Consider the following 23,966-nt stretch of genomic DNA (forward strand, 5'->3'; position numbering starts at 1 on the left):
AGAAAACCCCCAGCTAATTAGATGCTGTTTTAAAATATAATCATTATGATCTTTCATGTTTTACATGCTAATATTTCATAGCCTTCACAGCAATTATTGTTGTTTTATATGGTATTCAAGTATGAATGCGGTAACTGAGAATTCAGTTAATAGGGTTGAAGGGTTTTTTTTGTTGTGTTGTTTTTAAGATTTTATTTATTTATTTTTAGAGAGAGGGGAAAGGAGGGAGATGGATCCATCAGTTGCCTCTTGCACTCACCCCAACCAGGACAGTGGGCAACCTGGACATCTGCCCTGATTGGGAATTGAACCAGTGACCTTTTGCTTTGCCAAACGATACCCAACTAACCAAGCCACAACAGTCAGGGCAGAGCTGAAGTTTTTTAATGTGTGTTTTTGTTTTAACATCTGCAACCCATAATAAGTAAAGCTTCTTAGTTTAGAATCATAACAAACTATTGCTTAGTTTTGTTACAGTGACCTTTTAGAATATTTGGAGGCAGCAGAAGGAGGAGATTGAGTTTAGTGGTTTTTAGAGTTTTATGGGTCACAATTTGTAAATCGTTGTTTTTTCCATTAAAGTTATTAGCTATAATTGTGTACATATAGGTAAAGGAGTGATTTAATTAAGGAATTAATATTTTGTGATGGTTTTCTTTCTCCTTACCTATTAAATAAAATTATCATCCCATTTTTTATTTTTAAAATTATAGTGCTAATAAACCAGTTAGTCTCTGTATGTATGTCAGATTTTCTCATTAAAAGTATTCTTAGGGTAGTAAGAAGGCATATTAAATTTGTTGGCGTAGATTTTGAAAGAGGAGTAATTAGCGATTATCTTCTTTTTGATTCCTTACACCTTGCAAAGCAAATTAATTAATTCAATTCATTTAATTCAAATTGCCAAACGTATTAAGTCTAAAACATTTCCCCTGTTAGCATGATTTGTAAATTTTATGCCAAACCTTTAAAAATTTATAATCGAGATTTTTGCAGTTAAATTCAGAGATTTTGTAATGGAATGGTTATAATGTATACTGTCTATTGACTATACCAAATGGTATAATTGTTGTAATTGGGTACATGTGTGTTAATTTTGAATATATTTCCTATGGAAATTCATAATGCGTTGTCACTGTAATACTGTGCACAGAATCAAGGGAAAAAGTAGCACAAATAACTCTTTGGAAAGAGATCTGCAAGAGTAAATAGTTATTCTCAAAGCTAAGGCTGTGTCTCTTGGAAAGTTCACTTTTTGATACATTTAAAAATCTGTCCTAGTCATTTACATTAGAAATCATCTCTTTTTCCTTTTCTTCTTACAGATTTAGTTTTTTGAATAACCCTGTCCCATTCCAGGTGTGATGATTACAGTAATTACATATATAAAACACTTCCCAATATAGAAACCAGTAAGTTCAATAAGCTGTCTTAAATTTAAATATGAGTAAAATAGATTATTTTTATTTTGCATGGACCCAGCCATAGTCTCCCCTAAATTAGAACTATATACAAACATTATACCTACTTGATGAGTAACTAAAGACTTCATCTAGGAGTGCTGTCCAGTTCACATTTCCATGTTGCACTTCTTGTAAATTAATGGGAAGATTGAGAGCCTTTGATGAGCCATTGGGCTTTTGCTCTCAATTTTATTATTAATTAAGGGGAAGAAATAAGAATAATTTATTTGCTTGTGATTAAAATGTGTTCAAGTTTAGTAGAGTTAATCAAAAAATACTATTTGGATTATTTTCTTGTTTTGCAGTTTTAACTGGTTTCTCAAATAGGGCATATAAAACTAAAGTTTTACTATGCTTGGGGTTGGTTCATCTACAACTAGTGCTTATAATTGTAAAATTTTGTTTCTGTCTCTTCAGTTGTAATTCTGAACTCATCAGGTTTTTTAGTATAACAAAATGAGAGAAAATTTGATTTGGGAAGGGATTGTGGATTATTCCCTTAATTCTTCTTCCTTCTTTCTTTTTTTATCTTAATAATATTAGAAATTGTGTTTTTTTCATAGTCTTTTTTTGTACACATTTTGTTTTTATATTCTCTGCTCAGCCAACCTTGTAACACTTTTAATGAAGTTGATGGATGGTAAGTGACTGACAGAATGGAGGTAATTTTTTTCCTCCTATGTTCCACTGAATTTATTGTTTCTTATGAACCTTATTTAACCATGTTAAACTTATAGACCACAGCTTTGTGGGTAGTTTCCTGACCCCGTTGTTTAGATAGAACTTTGATATGAAAGTACTCGGAAAGATTTATAAAATTCTATCAATGTTCATTTGTTAGGAACCCCCTAAACATGGTGTAGTATTTGGATATATGGATTTAAGAAGAAGATTCTTTTATAGCACTTAAGCATCATGAAGACAGACTAGTTAAGTTGTTTGAAATACACTATCATGAGAATCACTATTTTACCATGATTCTCCAATCTGCCCTTTTTCTTTCTTTCTTTTTTTTTTAAATTTTTATTTAGTTTTAGAGAAAGGGGAAGGGAAGGAGAAAGAGAGAAATACCTATGTGTGGTTGCCTCTCACATGCCCACTACTGGGGATCTGGCCCGCAACCCAGGCACTTGCCCTGACTGGGAATTGAACCAGCAACTCTTCGGTTCGCAGCCTACACTCAATCCACTGAGCTACATCAGCCAGGACAATCTGGCCTTCTTAAAGAACTGAATGATTTTGAAGGAAAGCTGATAGCAATTTTGAGTTCAACTTCTGCAGGTGGGTCTTCATATTCTGCAGTGTTGTTACAATAATCAATAGGAAGTTAATGGTAGCAAGTCTTAATTTAATAATATTCATTTAGGTAGCTGCCATTTATTTATTTAATGTAATTGTTACAGTCTGATTTTCATAACAATCTATAAGTGTTTTATAAAGAGGAAACAACTTACAGAGATTAAGTAACCTATCCAATGTAATTTCTTTAGGGAGAGATGAAACTGAGATTCAGATCTCCCACATATATTCCTCATTATATCCCATTTTATCTTTTAAACTACAGTTTTTAGTTTTCTAAGGTAGGAAAGAAATTTCAATGAAGAATGCATCTTTACCTTTGATTTACAGAGTTAAAAGGTATGTTAGTTTATCAATAAAGTTGTGTACAAGAAATTGTAAGTGGCCATTTATTTAGAATATATTTTTTGAAGTCAAGATTAAAAGGGGTTTATACAATTTAGTGTCTAAATGTTTTCTAAAAGAATATTGATATAATTGATAATCATTTCAACATCTTTTGAATTTTTATATATCCTTGTGCTTTAATGTGTAAAATCAATATTCATAAATGTATTGCACATTTAATATTTTCTGATAATAAATAGCATTAAAATGTGTAGTAGTCAATAAATGGATTGTCAAATTACATAAGCTGTTTTGCTGATTAATTTTGAGGCAGTATTTCCTAAAGTAAATCAACTCTATTTGTAAGTGGTCTTTTTAAATGTCCACTTAAGTGTAATAGTAGTAGAAGTCATAGAAATAATGTCAGTTTTCTCATTTTCTGAAGAATTGAGAGCTTTTTCCCTTTGTTTATGTTGTTAATTTTCCAAAATTAAAAAACAATAAGTTTTAATTTGTTATAAATATAATTTGTTATAAAGTTTAATTTGTTATATAAATAATACATTGAATTAATTAGGTTTTACAGGGAAAACCCTTTATAGATGGAGAATTTTTACTGTTGAGTATTTGCCTCATTTTGTTTGGTTAATTTTAAAAATTGAAGAATTGGATCTTGTCTGTTTTTTTATTATTTCTTAAGAGTAGTTTTTGGTTTTTTTCTTTGTTTCTAAACGTGAATTCAGATGGAATTTTGTTAGAATAGGCAAGACTTCATGAAAGAAGAAATAGCATTGGTTTCATGATGGTAGTTATCAGTTCAGGAAACTAGAAAGGAGTGTATTATTGGATTGAGTTTATTGGAATATATTGCAATGTAACACTGGGAAGATGTGGTTAAAACATTTAATTTCCATTATAAATAAATTGAAGTATTTACAGGAAATGTAATGGGAGGACTAGGCAAGACATTTTGAATTAATTAAAAAGTGAAGGAAAATTTAATTCTGGGAAATGATGGGAAAAAATCTATTAAGACTAGAAGGTGGTCAGAAGTGGCATTTCTCTTTCCCTGTCCTCCTTTCGTGGTTTAAAGACCTGTAGATCAGGAACAACTATAAAGGACACATGGACAAAACCAAGGGTGGGGGTGGGAATCAAGGGAGGGAGGTGGGGATGGCTGGGGTTCTGCGGGGAATGTGGGGTGGTAAATGCAGACAACTATAATTCAACAACAATAAAATAATTAAAATAAATAAAGACCTGTAGAACCATGGTATTGTGTTAAGGAAGATTATCTTTCACCCTGAGTGTATAGAAGAAGGATCTTCCTTGGACATTGCTGTTTTTGGAGGTTTGTGCTTTAATGAGTCAATATTTACTTATTGTTGAAATAGCCAACAACCTTTTGATATTGGGGACACATTAATTTAAGTAGAACAACTTTATAAGTCAGTTTGTAATTCAGGAAACATGGAGATGGAATGTGAATTAGTTTTATTTGATGCTTGCTAGCGGGGAGAGTGTTCAGACCAGCAGAAAGGAAGGTTCATCATTTATTTAACTGGTGGGTATCTCTAACACCACCAGAGGTTTTGTTTCATATTTTGAACCTCACCAGTAGTCTTTAGATTTGTGATTTATGATCAAGAAATTAAATCCTAAAATACAGGATAAGGAAAGCAACCTTGAGGCTTACAAGTATCTATTTCATTTAGGGTAATTTAAAGATCCTTTTTTTTTTTAACACTGCTGAAGAATTCTCAGACAATCTGAGAAAAATACTTACTTTAAATACTTTAGGTATTTATCAGAATCTTAAAGTGGTCCAACAAAAAGATTGTCATTTTTCAGAACCTTTTTTCAGTGAACTGTGTTTCCAAGGGTAACTTTTAAAAAAAATACCAAGTGCTTAACTATCTGATTTCACTTATATGTGGAATCTAATGAAAAGATTAACGAAATAGACATATGTAACAGAGAACAGACTCACAGCTGTCAAAGGAGGGGGACTGAGGGGCTGGGTGGAAAAGGTGAAGGAATAAATAATGGAAGAAAAAACGCTCAGACACAGACAAAAAGTATGGTGATTACCAGAGGGAAAAGGGAGTTGGGGAAGGTAAAAGAGGATAAAGGGGAAATAAATGGTGACTTAACTTTGGTGAGCACACAATATAATATACAGATGGTGTATTATAGAATTGTACACTTGAAACTTCCATATTTTTTATTAACTATTGTCACCCTAATAAATTCAATATTTGTTTAAATCAAATGTTTAAATTTCTATTGTGAAACATTTATCTTTATTCAGCAGTGAAGAATAGCTGGTATTGATGCACAGCTTCACTTAGTTTTACTATTTGAAAAATAGCATTATTTACCTTCTTTATGCTAAATCTCATTTTAACTTTAGTTTGTTGTCATACTTGGGATAGTTTTCAAGATGTTTGTAGCATGGTTTCATTGGAAAGGACACATTATTGTAATATTTGGGCAGTCTGTTCTACCCTTAGTAGTACCCATCCTTCTATTTCAGTAGAGAGTGTAGCCCTCCTCCCATCTAAGGTAATGCCTTCACCTGTACTCTGGATTTCATCTCTTACCTTCTCAGGAATCTTTATGTTGTTAATTGTTTCTTCTCTCTGTAACTTCAGTCTTGCCTTTTGTTGTTTTTGTTTCTTTGTCCAGTCCCTTCCCCTTTGTTAAATAGGTAGGTAGCATATATAACCAGAACCTTGGTCAAAAAATAGAACATTACCAGCACCTTAGAAACCCTTAGTGGCTCCTCCATGCCTGAGTGATCATTGTAAAATGAAAATAGGATCATATATAAAACCTTCAGTAGCTTCCCATTGCTGTTAGGATAAGACTAAAAACCATAATCTGGTATTTAAGATTCTGGTTGATGGTAGCGCCTACATTACTATTCAACCTTCCATTACTCTTATTTTCTGTATGTCATCACTACTGGCACTACTCATTTCTTGAATGTGTTATTCTGTTTTGCTGGAAAATGCAGTGTGCACATACTGCATACTCATACTGCATACCCTTCCATACTCATCCTTCAGATTTGAGCTCTTAAAGAAAGCTTTTTTGGACAAAGCTGGTTTGGTGAGGTCCAAATTAAATGTTATATTCTCTCATGTTCTTTTTCTTTATTAATTTGTATGAGGAAACGCATAAACCTTGTTTTATTGTGGTTCATTTCATTACTCTTTGCAGATACTGTGGGGTCTTTTGTTGTTTGTTTTTTACAAATTGAAGATTTGTAGCAAGTCTGTCCATGCTGTTTTTCTAACACATTTGCTCACTTGGTGTCTGTGTCACATTTTGGTAAACTTTGCAGTATTTCAACCTTTTTCATCATTATTATTTTGTTACGATCTGTTATCAGTGATTTTCAATATTGTTTTGGGGAACAAATCACACCCATAGACCACAAATAATGGATAAATGTGTGTGTTCCAACTACTCCAACAACCGGCCATTCCCGTCTTCCTCTCTTTAGGCTTCTCTGTACCCCTCTGACCAACAACAGTACTGAAATTAGGCCAATTGATAATCTTATAATGGCCTCTAAGTATTGAAGTGAAAGGAAGAGTTGCATATCTCTTGCTTTAAATCACAAGCTAGAAATGGTTTATGATAATGGCATATTGGAGAGCTGAAAATGGCAAGAGAGTTGAAAAGCTAGGCCTTTTGCACCAAACAGCCATACTGTGATTGCAAAGGAAAATTTTTTGAAGAAAATTAGAAGTGCTACTCCAGTGAACACAAGAATGATAAGAAAGCAAAACAGCCTTATTGCTGATACGGAAAAAGTTTCAGTGGTGTGGATAGAAGCCAGCCACAACATTCTCTTCAACCAAAGTCTAATTCAGACAAAATCTTCCATTCTGTGAACTCTGAGAGAAGTGAGGAAGCTACAGAAGAAAAGTTTGAAGCTACCAGAGATTGGTTTATGAGGTTTCGGGAAAGAAGCCATCTCCATAACAGAAAAGTTCAAAGTGAAGCAGCAAGTGCTGATATAGAAGCTGCAGCAAGTTATCTTTGAAGATGTAGCAAAAATAATCAATGAAGGTGGTTATAGTCAACAACAGATTTTCTACGTAGAAGAACCTCATATTGGGAGAAGATGTCATCTGGGACTTGTGTAGCTAGAGAGGTGAAGTCAATGTCTCGCTTCAAAGTGTCGAAGTACAGGCTGACTCCTGTTAAGGGCTAATGCAGCTGGTGACTTTAAGTTGAAGCCAGTGCTTATTTAACATTCTGACAACTGTAGGGCCCTTGAGAATTATGCAAAATCTGCTCAGTCTGTGCTCTAGAAACAAAGCCTGGATGACAGCACATTGTTTACAGTACTGTTTACTGAATACTTAAAACAGAGTGTTGAGACCTCAGGATAAAAACAAAATATCCCTTTCAAAATATTACTGCTCATTGACAGTGCACCCCATCACTCAAAAGCTTTGATGGAGATGCACAATAAAATTAGTGTTGTTTTCATGCCTGTTAATAATATTCATTCTACAGCCCCTGGATGTAATTATGACTTTCAAGTCTTACTATTTAAGAAATAACATTTTTTTAGGCTATCACTGCCATAGATAGGGATTTTCTGGATGGATCTGGGCAAATTTGAAAACCTGGAAAGGATTCACCAATCTAGAGGCTATTAAGAACATTCCTGATTCATGGGAAAGATGTCAAAAGATCAACATTTATAGGAATTTGGAAGAAGTTGATTCCAACCCTCATGGATGACTTTGAGAGTGGTCAGTACTTCAGTTGAAGAAGTAACTGCACATATGGTGGAAGTAATAAGGGAACTAGAATAAGTGATGCCTGAAGATGTGACTGAATTGCTGCATTCTCATGCTAAAATTTTTAATGGATGAGGAATTGTTTATCATGGATAAACAAAGAGAATGGTTTTTTGCAATGAAAGCTACTCCTGTTCAAGATGCTATGAAGCTTGTTGAAATGACAACAAAGGGTTTATAATATTGCATCAACTTAGTTGATAAAGCAGCAGCAGGATTTTAGATGACTGACTTCAGTTTTGAAAGTTTTATTAAACAGCATCTCACACTACGGAAAAATCATTCATGAAAGGAAAGAGTCCGTCGACGCAGCCAACTTTATTGTCTTATTTTAAGAAATTGCCACAGCCACCTCAGCCTGATCAGTCAGCAGTCATCAACATTTAGGCAAGACCCTCCACTAGCAAAAAGATTGTGACTCATTGACAGTCAGATGATAATTAGCATTTTTAAAAAACAAAATATTTTTTTAAATTAAGGTATGTACATTGTTTTTTTAGATATACTATTGCACACTTCATAGACTACAATATAATGTAAAGAACTTTCATATGTACTGGGAAATCAAAACTTTTACTTGCTTTATTGTAGTCATCTTCACAGCCTTTCCACTTTATGACACCAGAACTGAACCCACAATACCTCTGAGATATACCTGTATATATTTTCCCATAGTTTTAAAACTTCATGAGTCAGAGGTTGTACCTGTTTTGCTCACCATTACATAATTACTAACTAGTGCAATAGCTGGGAGAGTGATACTCAATATTCACACAATAAATGAATATAGTAGTTATCACTTGTAGTGGACTGAATTGTTCCCTCAAAATTTGTGTTGTTCTAAGCCCAGGTTTCTAAACTGGCTATTTTTGGATATAGGGCCTTTAAAGAGATGATTATGATAAAGTGAAGTCATATACTTAGACCCTTATCCACTATGGTTGGCGTCCTTATAACAAGAAGAGATAGACACACATGATGAGAAGATCTTGTAGACACTGGAGGAAGACAGTCATCTACAAACCAAGAGAGAGGCCTTAAAAGAAACCAACCCTGCTGACACCATGATCTTGGACTTCTAACACCCAAAATTGTGAGAAAATAAATTTCTGTTTAAGCTACCCTATATGTGGTACTTTGTAGCTTCAGCCAACAGATTTTGTTACTTGTGATTCTTCTTTAACTAATACCATATAGACATAGCTTTGGAACTGTGTATGGTAGAGGTTGGAAGTGTTTTTGAGATAGGTGTTAGAAAAACCCAGGTTGCCTTGAGAGGTTGTGGTAGAAATTAATATTAAAGGAGACTCCAGTGAGGGCTCTGAAAGAGAGCTGTTGAGAAGGCTTCTGTCATCTTAGAAATACACGTATGATCATGAACAGAATGTTGGTGGAAATACAAATGCTAAAGGTTCTGGTGAAGTACCAAGCAGAAATGAGTAAGAAGTTACGGAAACTGAAGGAAAGCATATTTTGTTACAAAGCAGCAGAGAACTTGGCTAAATTGTATTCCAGTGTTTTGTAGAAATAACACTTATATAAGTGATAGACTTGAGCAAATGTAGCTGAGATTTTTAAGCACAGAGTGTTAAAGGTATGGCCTGGTATCTCCTTGCTGCTCATAGTAAGATGCAATAAGAGAGAGATAAATTGAAGATGGAATTTCTCAGTAAAAAGGAAATAAGACTTGAAGATTTAGAAAATTATCAACCTATGCATATTGTGAAAAATTAGAAAGTCTGGCGGTGCAGGGAGGAGGGGGAGATGGGGGAGAAAAAACTGGGACAACTGTAATAGCAAAAAGTGTTCTAGAGACAACATCAACTTTGTTGTTAGACAGTTTTCTGAAAAATAGATTACAAGTATGTGACTTATGTATTCATTAAGCCATCTCAGCAGGAATAAAGAAGGGATTATGACAGCAGAAACACTGCCAGCTTGGACTGAGGAAAGAGATAAGACACAAAATAAAGGGAGTCAAGATATTTGGGATTCTGTAAGACAAGCCAGGAGAGCTATCTGGCTGTGAACATGTGTTGTTTCTTCAAAAAAAGAACCACAAAACCAGAAGTACCACAAACTGGGTGCAAAGGAGATGGGGCTACTACCTCAGGAGGCCTGGAGGACAGAACATAAAGCCAAAGAAGATTCCTCTTCAACCTCAAGATCTAATAGAACTTACCTTGTTAGGTTTTGGACTTGCTTGGGACTCCTCACTCCTTTCTTCTTTTTCATTTCTCCCTTTTGGAATGGGAATCTCTCTTTTATGCCTCTTGCAGCATTGTATTTTTGGAAGCAAATAACTTGTCTAGGTTCACTGCTGGAGAGAGATTTTGCCTCATGATGAATCATATCTCAAGTTCATCCTACATGATTTAAGCGACATTTCAGTGAGATTTTCGGACTTAGAAGTAATGCTGGAGGGCTTTGGGGACTGTTGGGGTTGGGTGAATATATTTTGTGTATGAGAAGGACATGAATTGTGTGCGAGCCAGAAGGCAGAGTTTTATGGGATGAATTATGTCCTGACAAAATTCATGTTACCTCAGAGTGCAACTGTATTTGGAGATTTTACCTTCAAAGATATTTTAAGGTAAAATAAGTTCATATGGATAGCCTTTCATATGACTAGTGTCATTAGAAGAAGAAGAGATCAGGATATAGGCACAGACAAAGGAAAGACCATGTGAAGAACGCTGGAGGAAGAAGGCCAACTTCCAGCCAAGAAGAGAGGCCTTAGTAGAAACCAACCTTACTGATACCTTGATCTCAGACTTCTAACTTCCAGAATTGTGAGACAATAAATGTCTCTTGGTTAAGTCTGGTGCTTTGTCACTCTAGGAGACTAATCCACAGCTATTAGATTAGTTGAGAGGCGTTTGTAGGATAGGACCTTAACTCTTCCATGGTTTCTTGTGTCAATGAGAGTATTTGGGTCAGTGGTTCTTAATTTTTAGTTTAATTCAAACTTTCTGAAAATGGAATTGTTTCATTGAGACATGTATAGTGTGTTGCATGGGACTGGAGATGGCCACAGTACAATGCAGTTCTGTAGTCTCAGAATGTTCTATGGATTGAACCTCAGATTGTGAAAGGCAGAAACCTCCAATTTTAGGAGAGCATAGAATTTGAAGATAAGTTGCAGTTCTGACTGCAACCCAGGTAAGTCACTTAATTTTCTAAAACTTTTAATCATAATTAAATGAGGATAATATTTTATATAACTGGGTTATTGAGTTGATTAAATGAGATGAATATGTTGGAGTTTTAGTTGAAATAGCTCTTGCGTTAGCCTTGAAATTCTGTGCTGTTGTTTGCCTCTTGATGATTTCACCTCTTTTCTCTTGATATACACTAGGGTGGGCAGGAAGCAACAAATTAGTTGATTTTTTTTGTTAGTTACAAATGCTGTGAGAGATCTAGAAGAATAAAGTGATTTTTTTTTTGTTATTTGTAAAAGATATTCACATTCCTCAACATAAGCAACAAGAGTTAAGCAGTGGAACAGGGCAAAATAATTGATGATGCCTGTGCCCTTTTATCATGAATAATATGGCACCATTTCTTCACTTATGTTGTAATGACTGTTGTTATAATCCAATCAATTTGATATTGTCACCTTTACTGACAGATTTGGTGTGATTAGTTTCACAGAGCAGTAAATTGGCCAGATCACATGAACCCATTTCTTTAACAGAAAAAAATTTTTTTGTTGTTTTTTAATGTTAGGCATAATGAAAATAGCCATCTTTCTCCCCTTTTGGTTTTCATGGAGACATTTTCCCCCTTGTTTTTTGTACTTGGTATTCTGTGTAGTGTTTATGTGACAGTGTCATAACAGCTTCCCTGTGGTTTTATAAAACTCTTAGTTAATTGCCGCAGTCCGGCCACAGCTGGGTCCAGGGGTTCCTGAAAGGTGGGTAAGGTGTTGGCGAAGGGAGACAGACGACAACACACCTCAGAGGACAGTGATGCTCTGTTCCATTTATTGCAAGTACAAGCAGGTTTTTATACTTTCATTTTTGGTAGTGATTAACATTTGTGATTAGGTGAAGCAGAAAAAAATCAATACAAAGGTAATCAGGAAAAATACGAAAATTCCCATAGATTCAATTATATTAAACAGAGATTGTTTTGACCAGGAGAGCCATAAATCAGACAATTAGAAATAGCTGTACGTACAGAGTTTGAATGTCTTATTATTTATTAAAGTTCTCAGAATTTGTCATCTGACTCCCTGGTAACTGTTTTTACCTGCTTAGTTTTTAATAGCTAACCAGCTTTTCTTATTTCTTTGCCTGTCTAATTCTGCTTGATATATATTCCTATTCAAGGTAAAGGCAGGGCTGTTACTCCAACAACTTTTAGACATTCAGGGGCTATTTCATTAGAGGGGATTTTATTCTCTGGTCAAGAAATTATTTCATACAACTTCATTGGAATTATGTGAATCAATAAACCTGAAATACAGATGTCTGACAATCCCACTACCTTTTGATCACCAAAACAAACATGTAAGGAGAGATAAACAGGAAATCCAGCTACAGTAAACCTTTTTTGTTCCTTAATTAATAAACACCAGGGAGGTCTGCTTCGAGCTAGCCTTTCCATGAAATTTAGACTATTATAAGGCATTTGGACTTCATCCTTATTGACCATTCTAATGCCACCCTCATTATATGCTCCTGTATAAGGCAATGGGGGATCTGGAACCCTCTGGAGACTATTAGCTCGTTTTGGGGGATCCCATAATTTGCCAATAACCCAATATGCCACCCAGGGGTATCTCTGGGCTGTGGATAGGGGTCTATATAGTTTTTTCTTGTTTTCTTGAAAGACACTTTGTATCTGTGGGTAAGGAACAGGCGTGGGAAAGTCCGCCAATAATTCAACCTATTGTAACTGATTCATGAATTCTTTTATGGGAGCAATCGGGGATAATTTCTTACTCAGGTTTATAAACACCTTGTTCAAAACAATTTGGGCATGATTCAATAGTCTAGGGAGAACTAGTTGTCCCTTCAGAATTTCCCTCAAAATCAATCATTGACTCTCTTTGAGCCTCTTTCTTCTCATGGCCTGTTCTTATGGGAATCAGGGTACAAAGTAAGACCATGATCAGTATTAGCAAGGAAATTATTAAGAGCATTCCCCAGGAAAATTACTGCCCCCCCCCCCTTTGTATGCCACACTCTCTTCCAGGAAGATGGATTCCTTGAATTCCCTCTTTCCATGTTCGGACCTTGTCAAAAAACATGGTTGGAAGAGGAAGGCAGTTAATTGCAGCTTGGGCTCCTATGAAATGAGATTTAAAAAGGAAACATCAATTTGAGTGGAAATTGGCTTTCTATTTTTTAAATATAACTAGGAACATGACAGTTTATCATAAGATTGAGTAGACAACAGGAAAGTGAGTATATGTTAGGGGGTAGAAGGGGCAGTTTGTAATTTTTAAAATATTTTTAAATTTATAATTACAGTATATACAGTATTAGTTTCAAATGTACAACTCAGTGATTAGACATTTATATAACTTGTATAGTGATTACTCAGTCTAGTACCCAGCTGACACCATACAAAAGGTTAGGGTTATTGACTATATTCCCTAAACTGTACTGTACATCCCCATGCCTATTCTATAACAACTAATTTGTACTTCTTAATCCTTTCTCCTTTTCCACCCATCTACCAACCCCCTTCATCTGCAACCATCAAAATGTTCTCTGTATCTGTGATTCTTGTTTCTTCTGCTGTGTTTTTTAATTTTCATATATAAGTAATCATATGTCATTTGTTTTTCTCTGACTGACTTAATTTCACTTAGCACAATACTCTGTAGGTCTATCCATGTTGTTACAAATGGCAAGATTTCATTCTTTTTATAAATATACACTTTGTTTTAGTGTTCAAGTACACTTGTCTGCATTTTCCCCCCAACACTCAACTCACACCCCAGCCATCCCCACCTCCCTCCCCTGATCCCATCCCCCCTTTGGTTTTGTCCATGTGTCCATTATAGTTGTTCCTGAAAACCTTTCCCCCCCATTATCCCATCTCACCTCCTCTCTGGTTACTGTCTGTCCTTAATTTCACTGTCTTTGGTTACATTTTGCTTGCTTATTTGTTTTATTGATTAGTTTCCACTTAAAGGTGAGATCATATGGTATTTGTCTTTCACTGCCTGGCTTATTTCACTTACCGTAATGCTTTCCAGTTCCAAATATGCTATCACAAAGGGTAGGAGCTTCTTCCTTTCTTTCTGCTGCATGGAATTCCATTGTGTAAATGTATTATAGTGTGTTGATCCATTCATTTACTGATGGGCACTTAGATGCTTCCAGCACTTGGCTATTGCAAATTGTGCTGCTATGAACATTGGGGTGCACAGGTTCTTTTGGATTGCTGTTTCAGGGTTCTTAATATATAACCCCAGCAGTGGAATTGCTGGGTCAAAAGGCAGATCCATTTTTAGTTTTTTGAGGAAATTCCATACTGTTTTCTACAGTGGCTGCACCAGTCTGCATTTCCACCAACAGTGCACTAGGGTTCCCTTTTCTCCGCATCCTCTCCAACACTTGTTTGTTGATTTGTTTATGATGGCCATTCTAACTGGTGTGAAGTGGTATCTCATTATGGTTTTAATTTGCATCTCTCTGATGGCTAGTGATGCTGAGCATCCTTTCATATGTCTCTGAGCCCTCTGTATGTCCTCCTTGGAGAAGTGTCTGTTCAAGTCCTTTGCCTATTTTTTAATTGGATTGTTTGTCTTCCTGGAGTGGACTCATGTGAGTTCTTCATATATTTTGGAGATCAAAACCTTGTCTGAGGTATCATTGGCAAATGTGTTTTCCCACACGGTTCTTTTCATTTTAATGCTGTTTTCTTTAGCCGTGCAGAGCTTTTTATTTTGATGAGGTCCCATTTGTTTATTATTTCTTTTATGTCCCTTGCTCTAGGGGACATATGAGTGAAAATATTGCTGTGTGGAATATCTGAGATTTTCCTGCCCAAGTTTTCTTCTGGGACGTTTATGGTGTCATGACTTATATTTAAGTCTTATCCACCTTTACTTATTTTTGTGTTTGGTATAATTTGGTGATCAGGTTTCATTTTTTTGCATGTGGCTGTCCAGCTCTCCCAACAGAATTTGTCAAAGAGGCTAATTTTACTCTATTTTATGCTCCTGCCCCCTTTGTCGAATATTAATTGACCATAGAGACTTGAGTTTATTTCTAGGCCCTCTGTTCTGTTCTGTTGGTCTGTGTGTCTGTTCTTACACCAGTACCAGGCTCTTTTGATTACAGTGGCCTTGTAATGCAGTTTGATTTCAGGTATTATGATCCCTCCTACGTTGTTCTTATTTCTCACAATTGCTGCAACTATTTGGGGTTGTTAATGGTTCCATATAAATTTTTGAAATGTTTGTTCTTTATCTGCTTGCGAAGTGCATCATTGGTATTTTAATAGGCATTGCATTGAATCTATCAATTGTTTTAAGTAGTATGGACATTTTGATGATGTTAATTGTTCCAGTCCATGAATACGGTACATGCTTCAATTTGTTTGTGTCTTCCTTAATTTCTTTCTTCAGTGTTATGTATATTTCTAAGTACAGGTCTTTTACCTCCTTGGTTAGGTTTATGCTTAGATACTTCATTTTTCTTATTGCTATATCAAATGGGATTTTTTTCCCAATTTCTGTTTCTGACATTTCATTGTTGGTGTCCAGAAATGCCTTTGATTTCTGAATATTGACATTGTATCCCACTGTTTTGCCAAATTAACTTAATAGGTTGAATGCCTTTTTGGTGGAGTCTACAGGATTTTCTGTGTACACTTTATCATGTCATCTGCAAACAATGACAAAGTTTTGCTTCCTCCTTTGCAATTTGGGTGCCTTTTATTTCTTCTTCTTATCTGATTGCAATGGCTAGAACTTCCAATACAGTGTTGAATAGAAGTGGTGAAAAAGGATATCCTTGTCTTGTTCCTCATCTTAGTGGGAAAGCTTTAAGTTTTTGCCCATTGAATATGATGTTGGCTGTAGGTCTCTCTCATATGGCCTTTATTATGTTGAAGAATTCTCACTCTATTCTTAGTTTGTTGAGTGTTTTTAGTATAAATGGGTACTGCACCTTATCAAATACTTTTTCCACCCTATTGATATGATCATGTGATTTTTGTCTTTCATTTTGTTTATGTGATGTGTTACATTGATTGATTTGCGAATATTATACCATCCGTGCATCCCTGGGATGAATCCCACTTGGTCATGGTATATGACCTTTTTAATTAATTCCTGGATGCAGTTTGCCAGTATTTTGTTGAGGATTTTAGTGTCTGTGTTCATCAGCAATACTGGCTTGTAGTTTTCTTTCTTTATTGTGTCATTATCTGGTTTTTAGATTAGGATGATGTTGGTTTCATAAAGTGAGTTTGGGAGTCTTCCGTCTTGAATTTTTTGGAATAGTCTCTGAAGGATAGGAGTTAGCTCTTCCTTATATGTTTTGTAAAATTCTCCTGTGAAACTGTCCAGTCCAGGGTTTTTATGTGCTGGGAGTTTTTTGATTACTGCTTCGATTTCATCAGCTGTTATTGGTCTGTTGGGGCTTTCTGCTGCTTCTTCATTGAGTTTTGGAAGATTATGTTTTTCTAGAAATTTGTTCATTTCACCATGGTTTTCAAATTTCTTGGCATATAGTTCTTCATAGTAATTTCTTACATTCCTTTGTATTTCTGTGATATCTGTTGTAATCTCTCCTCTTTCATTTCTGATTGTGTTTCTTTGGGTCCTCTCTCTTTTTTTTCTTGGTGAGTCTGCTTAAAGGCTTGTTGATTTTGTTTCCTGGATTCATTGATCCTTAGAATTGTGCTTTTAGTCTCTATGTCATTTAATTCTGCTCTGATCTTGGTTATTTCCTTCCTTCTACTTGCTCTGGGCTATCATTGTTGTTGTTCCTCCAGTTCTTATAGGCCTAGGGTTAGGTTATTTGTTTGAAATGTTTCTGTCTTTTTTAGGTAGGCCTGTACTGCTATGATCTTACCTCTCAGGACTGCCTTTGCAGTGTCCCATAAGTTGTGGATTGTTGTGAGTTCATTTTCATTTGTTTCCAGAAATTTTTTTATTTCTTCCTTGATCTCATTATTAGCCCAGATCTCATTATTAGCCCATTCATTGTTTAATAGCATGCTCCTCAATCTCCATGAGTTTGAGTGTTTTTGAGTTTTTTTCTTGAGGTTGATTTCTAGTTTCAAGCCCTTGTGGTTTGAGAAAATGCTTGATATGATTTCAGTTTCTTGAATTTGTTGAGGCTTGTTTTGTGTCCTATCATGTGGTCTTTCTTTGAAAATAGTCCATGTGCATTTGAAAAGAAATGAAAGTGTATATATATATATTGCTAAGTCTATTTGATCTAGGATGTTGTTCAATGCCACAATATCTTTGTTGATATTTTGTTTGGATGATATGTACAATTTTAACAGTGGGGTATTAAAATCCTTTGCTAAAGCTGTATATTTGTCAGTATCTTTCTTGAAGTCCTCCAAGATTTTCCTTATATATTTGGGTGCTCCTATTATGAGTGCATATATAATTACAATGTTTATGTTGTCTTCGGATTCTTCCCTTGAATATTGTGAAATGACCTCTTGGGTCTCCTTTTATGACCTTTTTTTTGAAGTCTGTTTTTGTCTAATGAGTATTGCTACCCTGGCTTTTTTGTTCTGTCCATTTGCCTGAAATATTTTTTTTCAGCCCTTCACTTTCAGTGTGTGTAGGTCTTTTGTTCTGATATGGGTCTCTTGTAGGCAGCATATGTGTGGGTCATGCTTCCTTAGCCATTCAGCTACCCTCTGTCTTTTCCTTGGAGCATTTGAGCTATTTACATTCAAGGTTATTATTGATAGGTACTTATTCATTGCCTTTTTATTTCCTTCATACCTGTGTTCTTTTCTCTCACACTATTTTTCTTTCTCTTCTTAAAACATTCCCTTTAGCATATTTTGCAATCATTGTTCGGAGGAGGTATATTCTTTTAGCCTTCTTTTCTCTGGGAAGCTCCTTATATGGCCTTGTATTTTAATTGAGAGCCTTGGTGGATAGAATAGTCTCAGTTGCAGGCCTTTAGTTTTTGTTTCTTGGAGTATTTCTTGCCATTTCCTTCTGGCTTGTAATATTTCTGTTGGGAAGTCTGCTGCTAACGTTACTGGGGCTCCCTTGTATGTTACTTCCTGTTTCTCCCTTGCTGCCTTTAAGATTCTCTCTTTGCCTTGGAATTTTGCCATTTTAACTATGATGTGTCTTGCAGGGCCTCTTTGGGTTCCTTTTGATTGGGTCTCTCTGTTTTTCCTGGATTTGTGTGACTTTTTCTCTCATCAGATTAGGAAAGTTTTCCATCATTACTTTGTCAAACAGGGTTTTCTATCCCTTGCTCTTCTTCTCTTTCTGGTATTTCTATTATACGGATATTATTATGTTTCATATTGTCTTGCATTTCTCTTAATCCCTCTTCATTCTTTCTGAGCGTCTTTTCCTTTTCTTGTTCTTCCTGGGAGTTTTTTCCTACCTTGTCCTCCAGCTCACTGATTTGATCCTCTGCTTCATCTAGCCTGCTTTTGATTCCTTCTACTGTGTTCTTCAATTCAGAAATTGTATTCTTCATTTCCTCTTGTCTGTTGTTGATAGTTGATACAGTTTGCAGTGAGTTCATCATAGTTTCCCCTGTAGTTTTTGGTAATTCTCTGTGAGCTTATTAAGCTTTCTTATAACCATTGCTTCAAACTCAATATCTGATAGTTGACTTGCCTGTATTTCATTTAGCATTCTTTCTGAGGCTTCTTTCTTTCATTTGGGGATTGTTTCTTTGTCTTCATGTTGTTTGTGTGACAATCCTTGTTTTCTTTGGCTTCTTAAATTGATCTGTTTTGACTTTCTGACTTTGTGGTGTGAACTTCTTTGGTAGGACACCTGTGAGATTCAGTGGTGCAGTCTCCTTTATCTCCTGAACTTGATGCTCTTAGGATGTCATTTATATTGGCTCCGTGGATGTATTTGGGTTTCAATTAATGTTGGGTCTTTCTTGGGTGGGTTCTTCCCTCCAACTAGTTGACTGAGAATCACTCTGACCCCCGCATCTTGTATACTGTTCTGCAGGTGTGGACAGGTTGTGTCGAAGTGGGTTCTTCTGTCTGCCTGAGGTTGTGAGGCTCTCTCTAGCTATTGTTCAGTTGTTTGTTCTGGATAATTTCTCCACTGTTTAGTTTGTAATTTCAGATTGGTCCTGGGTGGAGGTTAGTGTGTCCTACTCTCACTCCTCCACCATCTTCCTTTATTATCTGTTGGTAGTTCCTTTGTTGGTGGATTCTCTCTTCCAGCAGGTATATTGGTGTTCACAGCTCCCAACTACTCTTTTATGTGATCAGTTGAAGGGGGAAGGCAAAATGGATTAAGCAGCAGGAGTGTACTCCATGGGATTTAAAGTACCAACACGTAGAGGAGAGATAGGAGATCCTTTGGTTAAGTTTAGTGTTAACCGTAATATTTCATCCAACTAGCCACTTTTAGAAAGTGTGGAAAAGAGATAAGACTCATGTTAGAGGAGGGAAGGATTGTGAGTTGAATCCAGAGGACAGAATTTGTGGTAGGTCAGATTATGAGATAAAATTAGAGTAAAGGATAGAAAGTAGGCATATTGTGCGACAGAATAGAGGTAACCACAATAGTAATAAAGCTCCAGAAGATAGTGAAATGGGCTAACCTCTGGGAGGGGTGCTGTGTAGTATTTACAATGATATGGAACAACAATATTTATAGTAACACTGGAGCAACAAGCATATGGCATGAATTGTTTGATCTGAATAACAAGAATAGAAAGTACACGATCTAGAGTAGTGTGCTATTGGAACACAAGAGAAGTGAAAGAAGGAAAATTGAAATACAGTATGAAAGAGAGAACAAGGAAAACCAGTCAAACAATGCAATTAAACAAACAAAATGAAAACTAAAGAAATAATAGAAGGAAATTAAAAAACACTAATAAAAGAAGTAAAGATAAAAATAATATAATACAAATAAGTAATAACGTACAAGTTCTCTGGAATAGCAAAGTGAAATTTGTCTCTGTTTCCCAGTTGTTCGGATTAGCCTTATGTTCCTTCTTTGGGTCTCTCTCTGGACCTTTCACACTGCAGGTCTTATTTTTTTACTTGTGAAAAAAGAATTAATAAAAAAATAAAAATAGTCTCCTGCTAACTTTAAACCTGCCAAGCAAGTTCTGCTGGTCTTCCTGGATGCCGCAGGCTGAGGGGACCTGGACTTCGCTTTTCTCCCTTTCTATGTTTTTGTGAGGATGTGGGCCAGGTCTGGGCCACAATTTTCACAGTTGCCCAGCCTCCAGCCCAGGTTCTCCATTTGCTGCTGTGCCCCCACTGCCCCTCTGCACCAGGCCGGCACCTTCAATCCACCAGTTGTGCTATCCTTGAGGTGCACTAATAGGAGCAACCCACATACCACATTCTCCCTCTTTGCTGTCCTAGGTGCTAGACATTCAGGGTAGTTCAGCTTTCCCACTGAGTTAAGTCTTTTCTGGGGACTGCCAACTCACTGAGCTCTGCTGCTTTCTTCTGCAGGGGGTGCCTCCTCCTTCATATTAGTGTGCCAGTGGAGCCACAATAGGGCAGGGATGCGGCCTCTGCCACTGGTGGGGGTAATCTGGATGAGGCTGTGGCAACTGGGGGTGCAGTGACCGCTGCAGGAAAGTTGCCTAAACAGCATCCAAGAGCCTTTGTTGAGTAAAATCCTCCTGTACAAGCCTTCCACTCTTAAGGGCCTGGCCTTGCACACAGCCCAACTTTCCAACCAGACCAGAGACTATCCAGGTCAAGGTCCATCATGTCCCAACTCTTCTCCCTTCTCAGGCATCACCTGGCTCCCCAAATTCTGTGGTAATTACCCAGCCAGCACCCACAGTCTCAGTGGATGAACATCACCCCTGTGTGTCTCCCACTTCATCTTTATCCCCCCCAGTGACTTCAAGCATCCAGGTCCAGTTGGGTACCATTCTATCTCCCCGTTTTGACAGGGGAAGGAGTTGTTGATTTGCCTCTTGTCCAAGGATCCTATGGCAGGCTCTGTCAGATGACAGGCTGGGGACTATAGCAACCCTGGTCCTTGCATTGGTCCCAGGGACCTTACTATCCCAGTGCAGCCTCCTTATCATCTGTTTTTTTCAATGTCCTCGATAATTTTGGCCTCAACTGTCATATATGCTGGGATTCTGTTGGCTGTTCACTTTGTTTCTCAGATCAGCTAGGTGTTCCACCTGTGTGCAGGGGAAAGTGGGCTCTGCTCTCACCTACCCTGTGCCATCTTCCTATTAAATATACACCACTTTTTTATTCATTCATCTGTTGATGGAAACTTAGATTGTTTCTATATCTTGGCTATTGTAAATAATGCTGTAAGATAATATGAATGATACCTCTTTTCAATTAAGTGTTTCAGAATTCTTTACATAAATACTCAGAAGTGAAATTGCTAGGTCTTTGCCTCTTTTTATAACCTTTGTTTTAAAGTCCATTTTGTCTAGTATAAATACTACCTCAGCTTTATTTTTTTATTTCCATTTTCATTAAATATCTTCTATCCCTTTACTTTCAGTCTGTGTGTATCTTCCAATCTGAAGTCCCTTGCAGGTAGCATGTGTAAGGGTTTTTGTTTTATTTTCCATTTAGCCACCATATGTCCTTTTATTGGAGCATTTAATACATTTGCATTTAAAGTAATTGCTGATAGATATGTATTGATTTCCATTTTGTTAATACTTTTATCTTTTTTCTTCTTAGAGAAAGTCCTTTAACATGTCTTATAAAAGCAGTTTGGTGGTGATGAACTTTAGCTTTACCTTGTTTGAGAAGCTCTTTATCTGTCCTTCAATTCTAAGTGATAGCTTTGTTGGGTAGAGTAATCTCGGTTGTTGGTACTTTCTTTTTATCACTTTGAATATTTCATGCCAGTAATTCTGGCCTGCAAAATTTCTGTTGAGAAATCAGCGGACAGTCTTACGGGAGCTGCTTTATAGGTTACAAACTGCTTGTCTCTTGCTGATTTTAAGATTCTCTCTGATGTTAGCCTTTGGCATTTTAAGTATGATATATCTTGGCATGGGCCTCTTTGGGTTCATCTTTTTTGGGACTCTCTCTGCTTCCTGGACTTCTACATCTATTTCCTTCACCAAATTAGGGGAGTTTCTGTCATTTTTAATTTTTATTTTTTTTTTATTTTTTATCCTCATCTGAGGACCTGCTTATTGGTTTTAGAGAGAGGGGATGGAAGAGAGAGAGGGAGAGAAACACCGACACAAGAGAGAAACATTGGTTGCCTCTTGTACGTGCTTCAGCTGGAGATGGAAACTGCTTGTGCCTTTACTGAGAATCAAACCCACAACGTTTTGGTGTATGGGATAATGCTGCAACCAACCAAGCCACACTGGCCAGAGCCCATCATTTTTTCACATAGGTTTTCAATTCCTTGCTCTATTTTCCTTCTAGGACCCCTGCAATTGGTATTCTTGAAGTTGTCCCAGAGGCTTCTTACAGTAGCCTCATAATTCTGGATTATTTTTTCTTTGTGCTGTTCTGATTGGATGTTTTCTGCTTCCTTATATTCCAAATTGCTGGTTTGATCCTCTGCTTTATCTACTTTACTATTGATTCCCTGTAAAGTGTTCATTTTAAATATTGTATCCTTTATTTCTGACTGGTTCTTTTTCATGTTTCTATCTTCATTTATATATTTCCTATCTTTTTGTTGAAGGTGTCACTAAGTATCTACTCTTCACCTACATTCATTATTTTCAACTCTGAATATGATAGGTGCTTGTCTCCATTTTGTTTAGTTCTTTTGCTGGAGTTTTGTTCTGTTTTTCCATTTGGGACATGTTTTTCTCCTCATTTTTTAAGAAGGTTTTTAAAAATACTTTTTATTGATTATGCTATTATAGTTGTCTAATTCTCCCCGCTTTATTCCCCTCCACCCTGCACACCCCCTCTCACCCACATCCCCCCCCCTTTAGTTCATGTCTATGGGTCATACATATAAGTTCTTTAGCTTCTATATTTCCTATACTATTCTTAATCTCCCCCTGTTTTCTACCTACCATTTATGCTACTTATTCTCTGTACCTTTGCCTCCCCTCTCCCCCTCCCACTGATAACCCTCCATGTGATCTCCATTTCTGTGATTCTGTTTCTGTTCTAGTTGTTTCTTTAGTTTGTTTTAGTTTTAGTTTTGTTTGTTTCTTTTTTTTAGGTTCAGTTGTTTATAACTGTGAGTTTGTTGTCGTTTTACTGTTCATATTTTTTATCTTCTTTTTCTTAGATAAGTCCCATTAACATTTCATATAATAAGGGCTGGGTGATGATGAACTCCTTTAACTTGACCTTATCTGGGAAGCACTTTATCTGCCCTTCCATTTTAAATGATAACTTTGCTGGATAGAGTAATCTTGCGTGTAGGTCCTTGCCTTTCATGACTTGGAATACTTCTTTCCAGCCTCTTCTTGCCTGCAAGGTTTCTTTTGAGAAATCAGCTGATAGTCTAATGGGAACTCTTATAGGTAACTGTCTCCTTTTCTCTTGCTGCTTTTAAGATTCTCTCCTTCTTTTTAATCTTGGGTAATATAATTATGAATTGCCTTTGTGTGTGCTTCCTTGGGTCCAACTTTGGGACTCTCTGAGCTTCCTGGACTGACAGATTGGGGAAGTTCTCCTTCATTGTTTTTTCAAATAAGTTTTCAGTTTCTTTCTCTTCTCCTTCTGCCACCCCTATGATTTAGATGATGGAACGTTTAAAGATGTCCTGGAGGTTCTTAAGCCTCTCTTTTTTTAAATTCTTGTTTCTCCATTCTGCCCTGGTTGAATGTTTCTTCCTTCTGCTGCAAACCATTGGTTTGAGTCCCAGTTTCCTTCCAGTCACTGTTGGTTCCCTGTATATTTTTCTTTATTTTACTTTTCAAAGCCTTCACCTTTTCCTCTCTTTTGTGACCATATTCAA

General features: G+C 36.4%; 1 protein-coding gene across 5 annotated transcripts in view; it reads left to right on the forward strand.

Annotated features, from left to right (window-relative positions):
- The window catches only part of N4BP2L2 (NEDD4 binding protein 2 like 2), a 74,807-nt gene that overhangs the window by 26,480 nt on the left and 24,361 nt on the right, over positions 1–23,966 (forward strand). For 2 of the 5 annotated variants that reach the window (XM_045844792.1, XM_045844793.1), the window contains exon 7: positions 210–3,616. The exons of the other annotated variants lie outside the window; for them this stretch is intronic. In XM_045844792.1, the coding sequence (XP_045700748.1) occupies positions 210–309 (100 nt within the window). In that variant the 3' untranslated portion in view covers positions 310–3,616. Of the gene's footprint in view, positions 1–209; positions 3,617–23,966 lie in introns of those variants that run through there. 5 annotated transcript variants of the gene reach the window in all.

Source organism: Phyllostomus hastatus, unplaced genomic scaffold (assembly GCF_019186645.2).
Source record: "Phyllostomus hastatus isolate PE091 unplaced genomic scaffold, TTU_PhHast_1.1 phas_contig_41, whole genome shotgun sequence".
NCBI classification, from domain to species: Eukaryota; Metazoa; Chordata; class Mammalia; order Chiroptera; family Phyllostomidae; genus Phyllostomus; species Phyllostomus hastatus.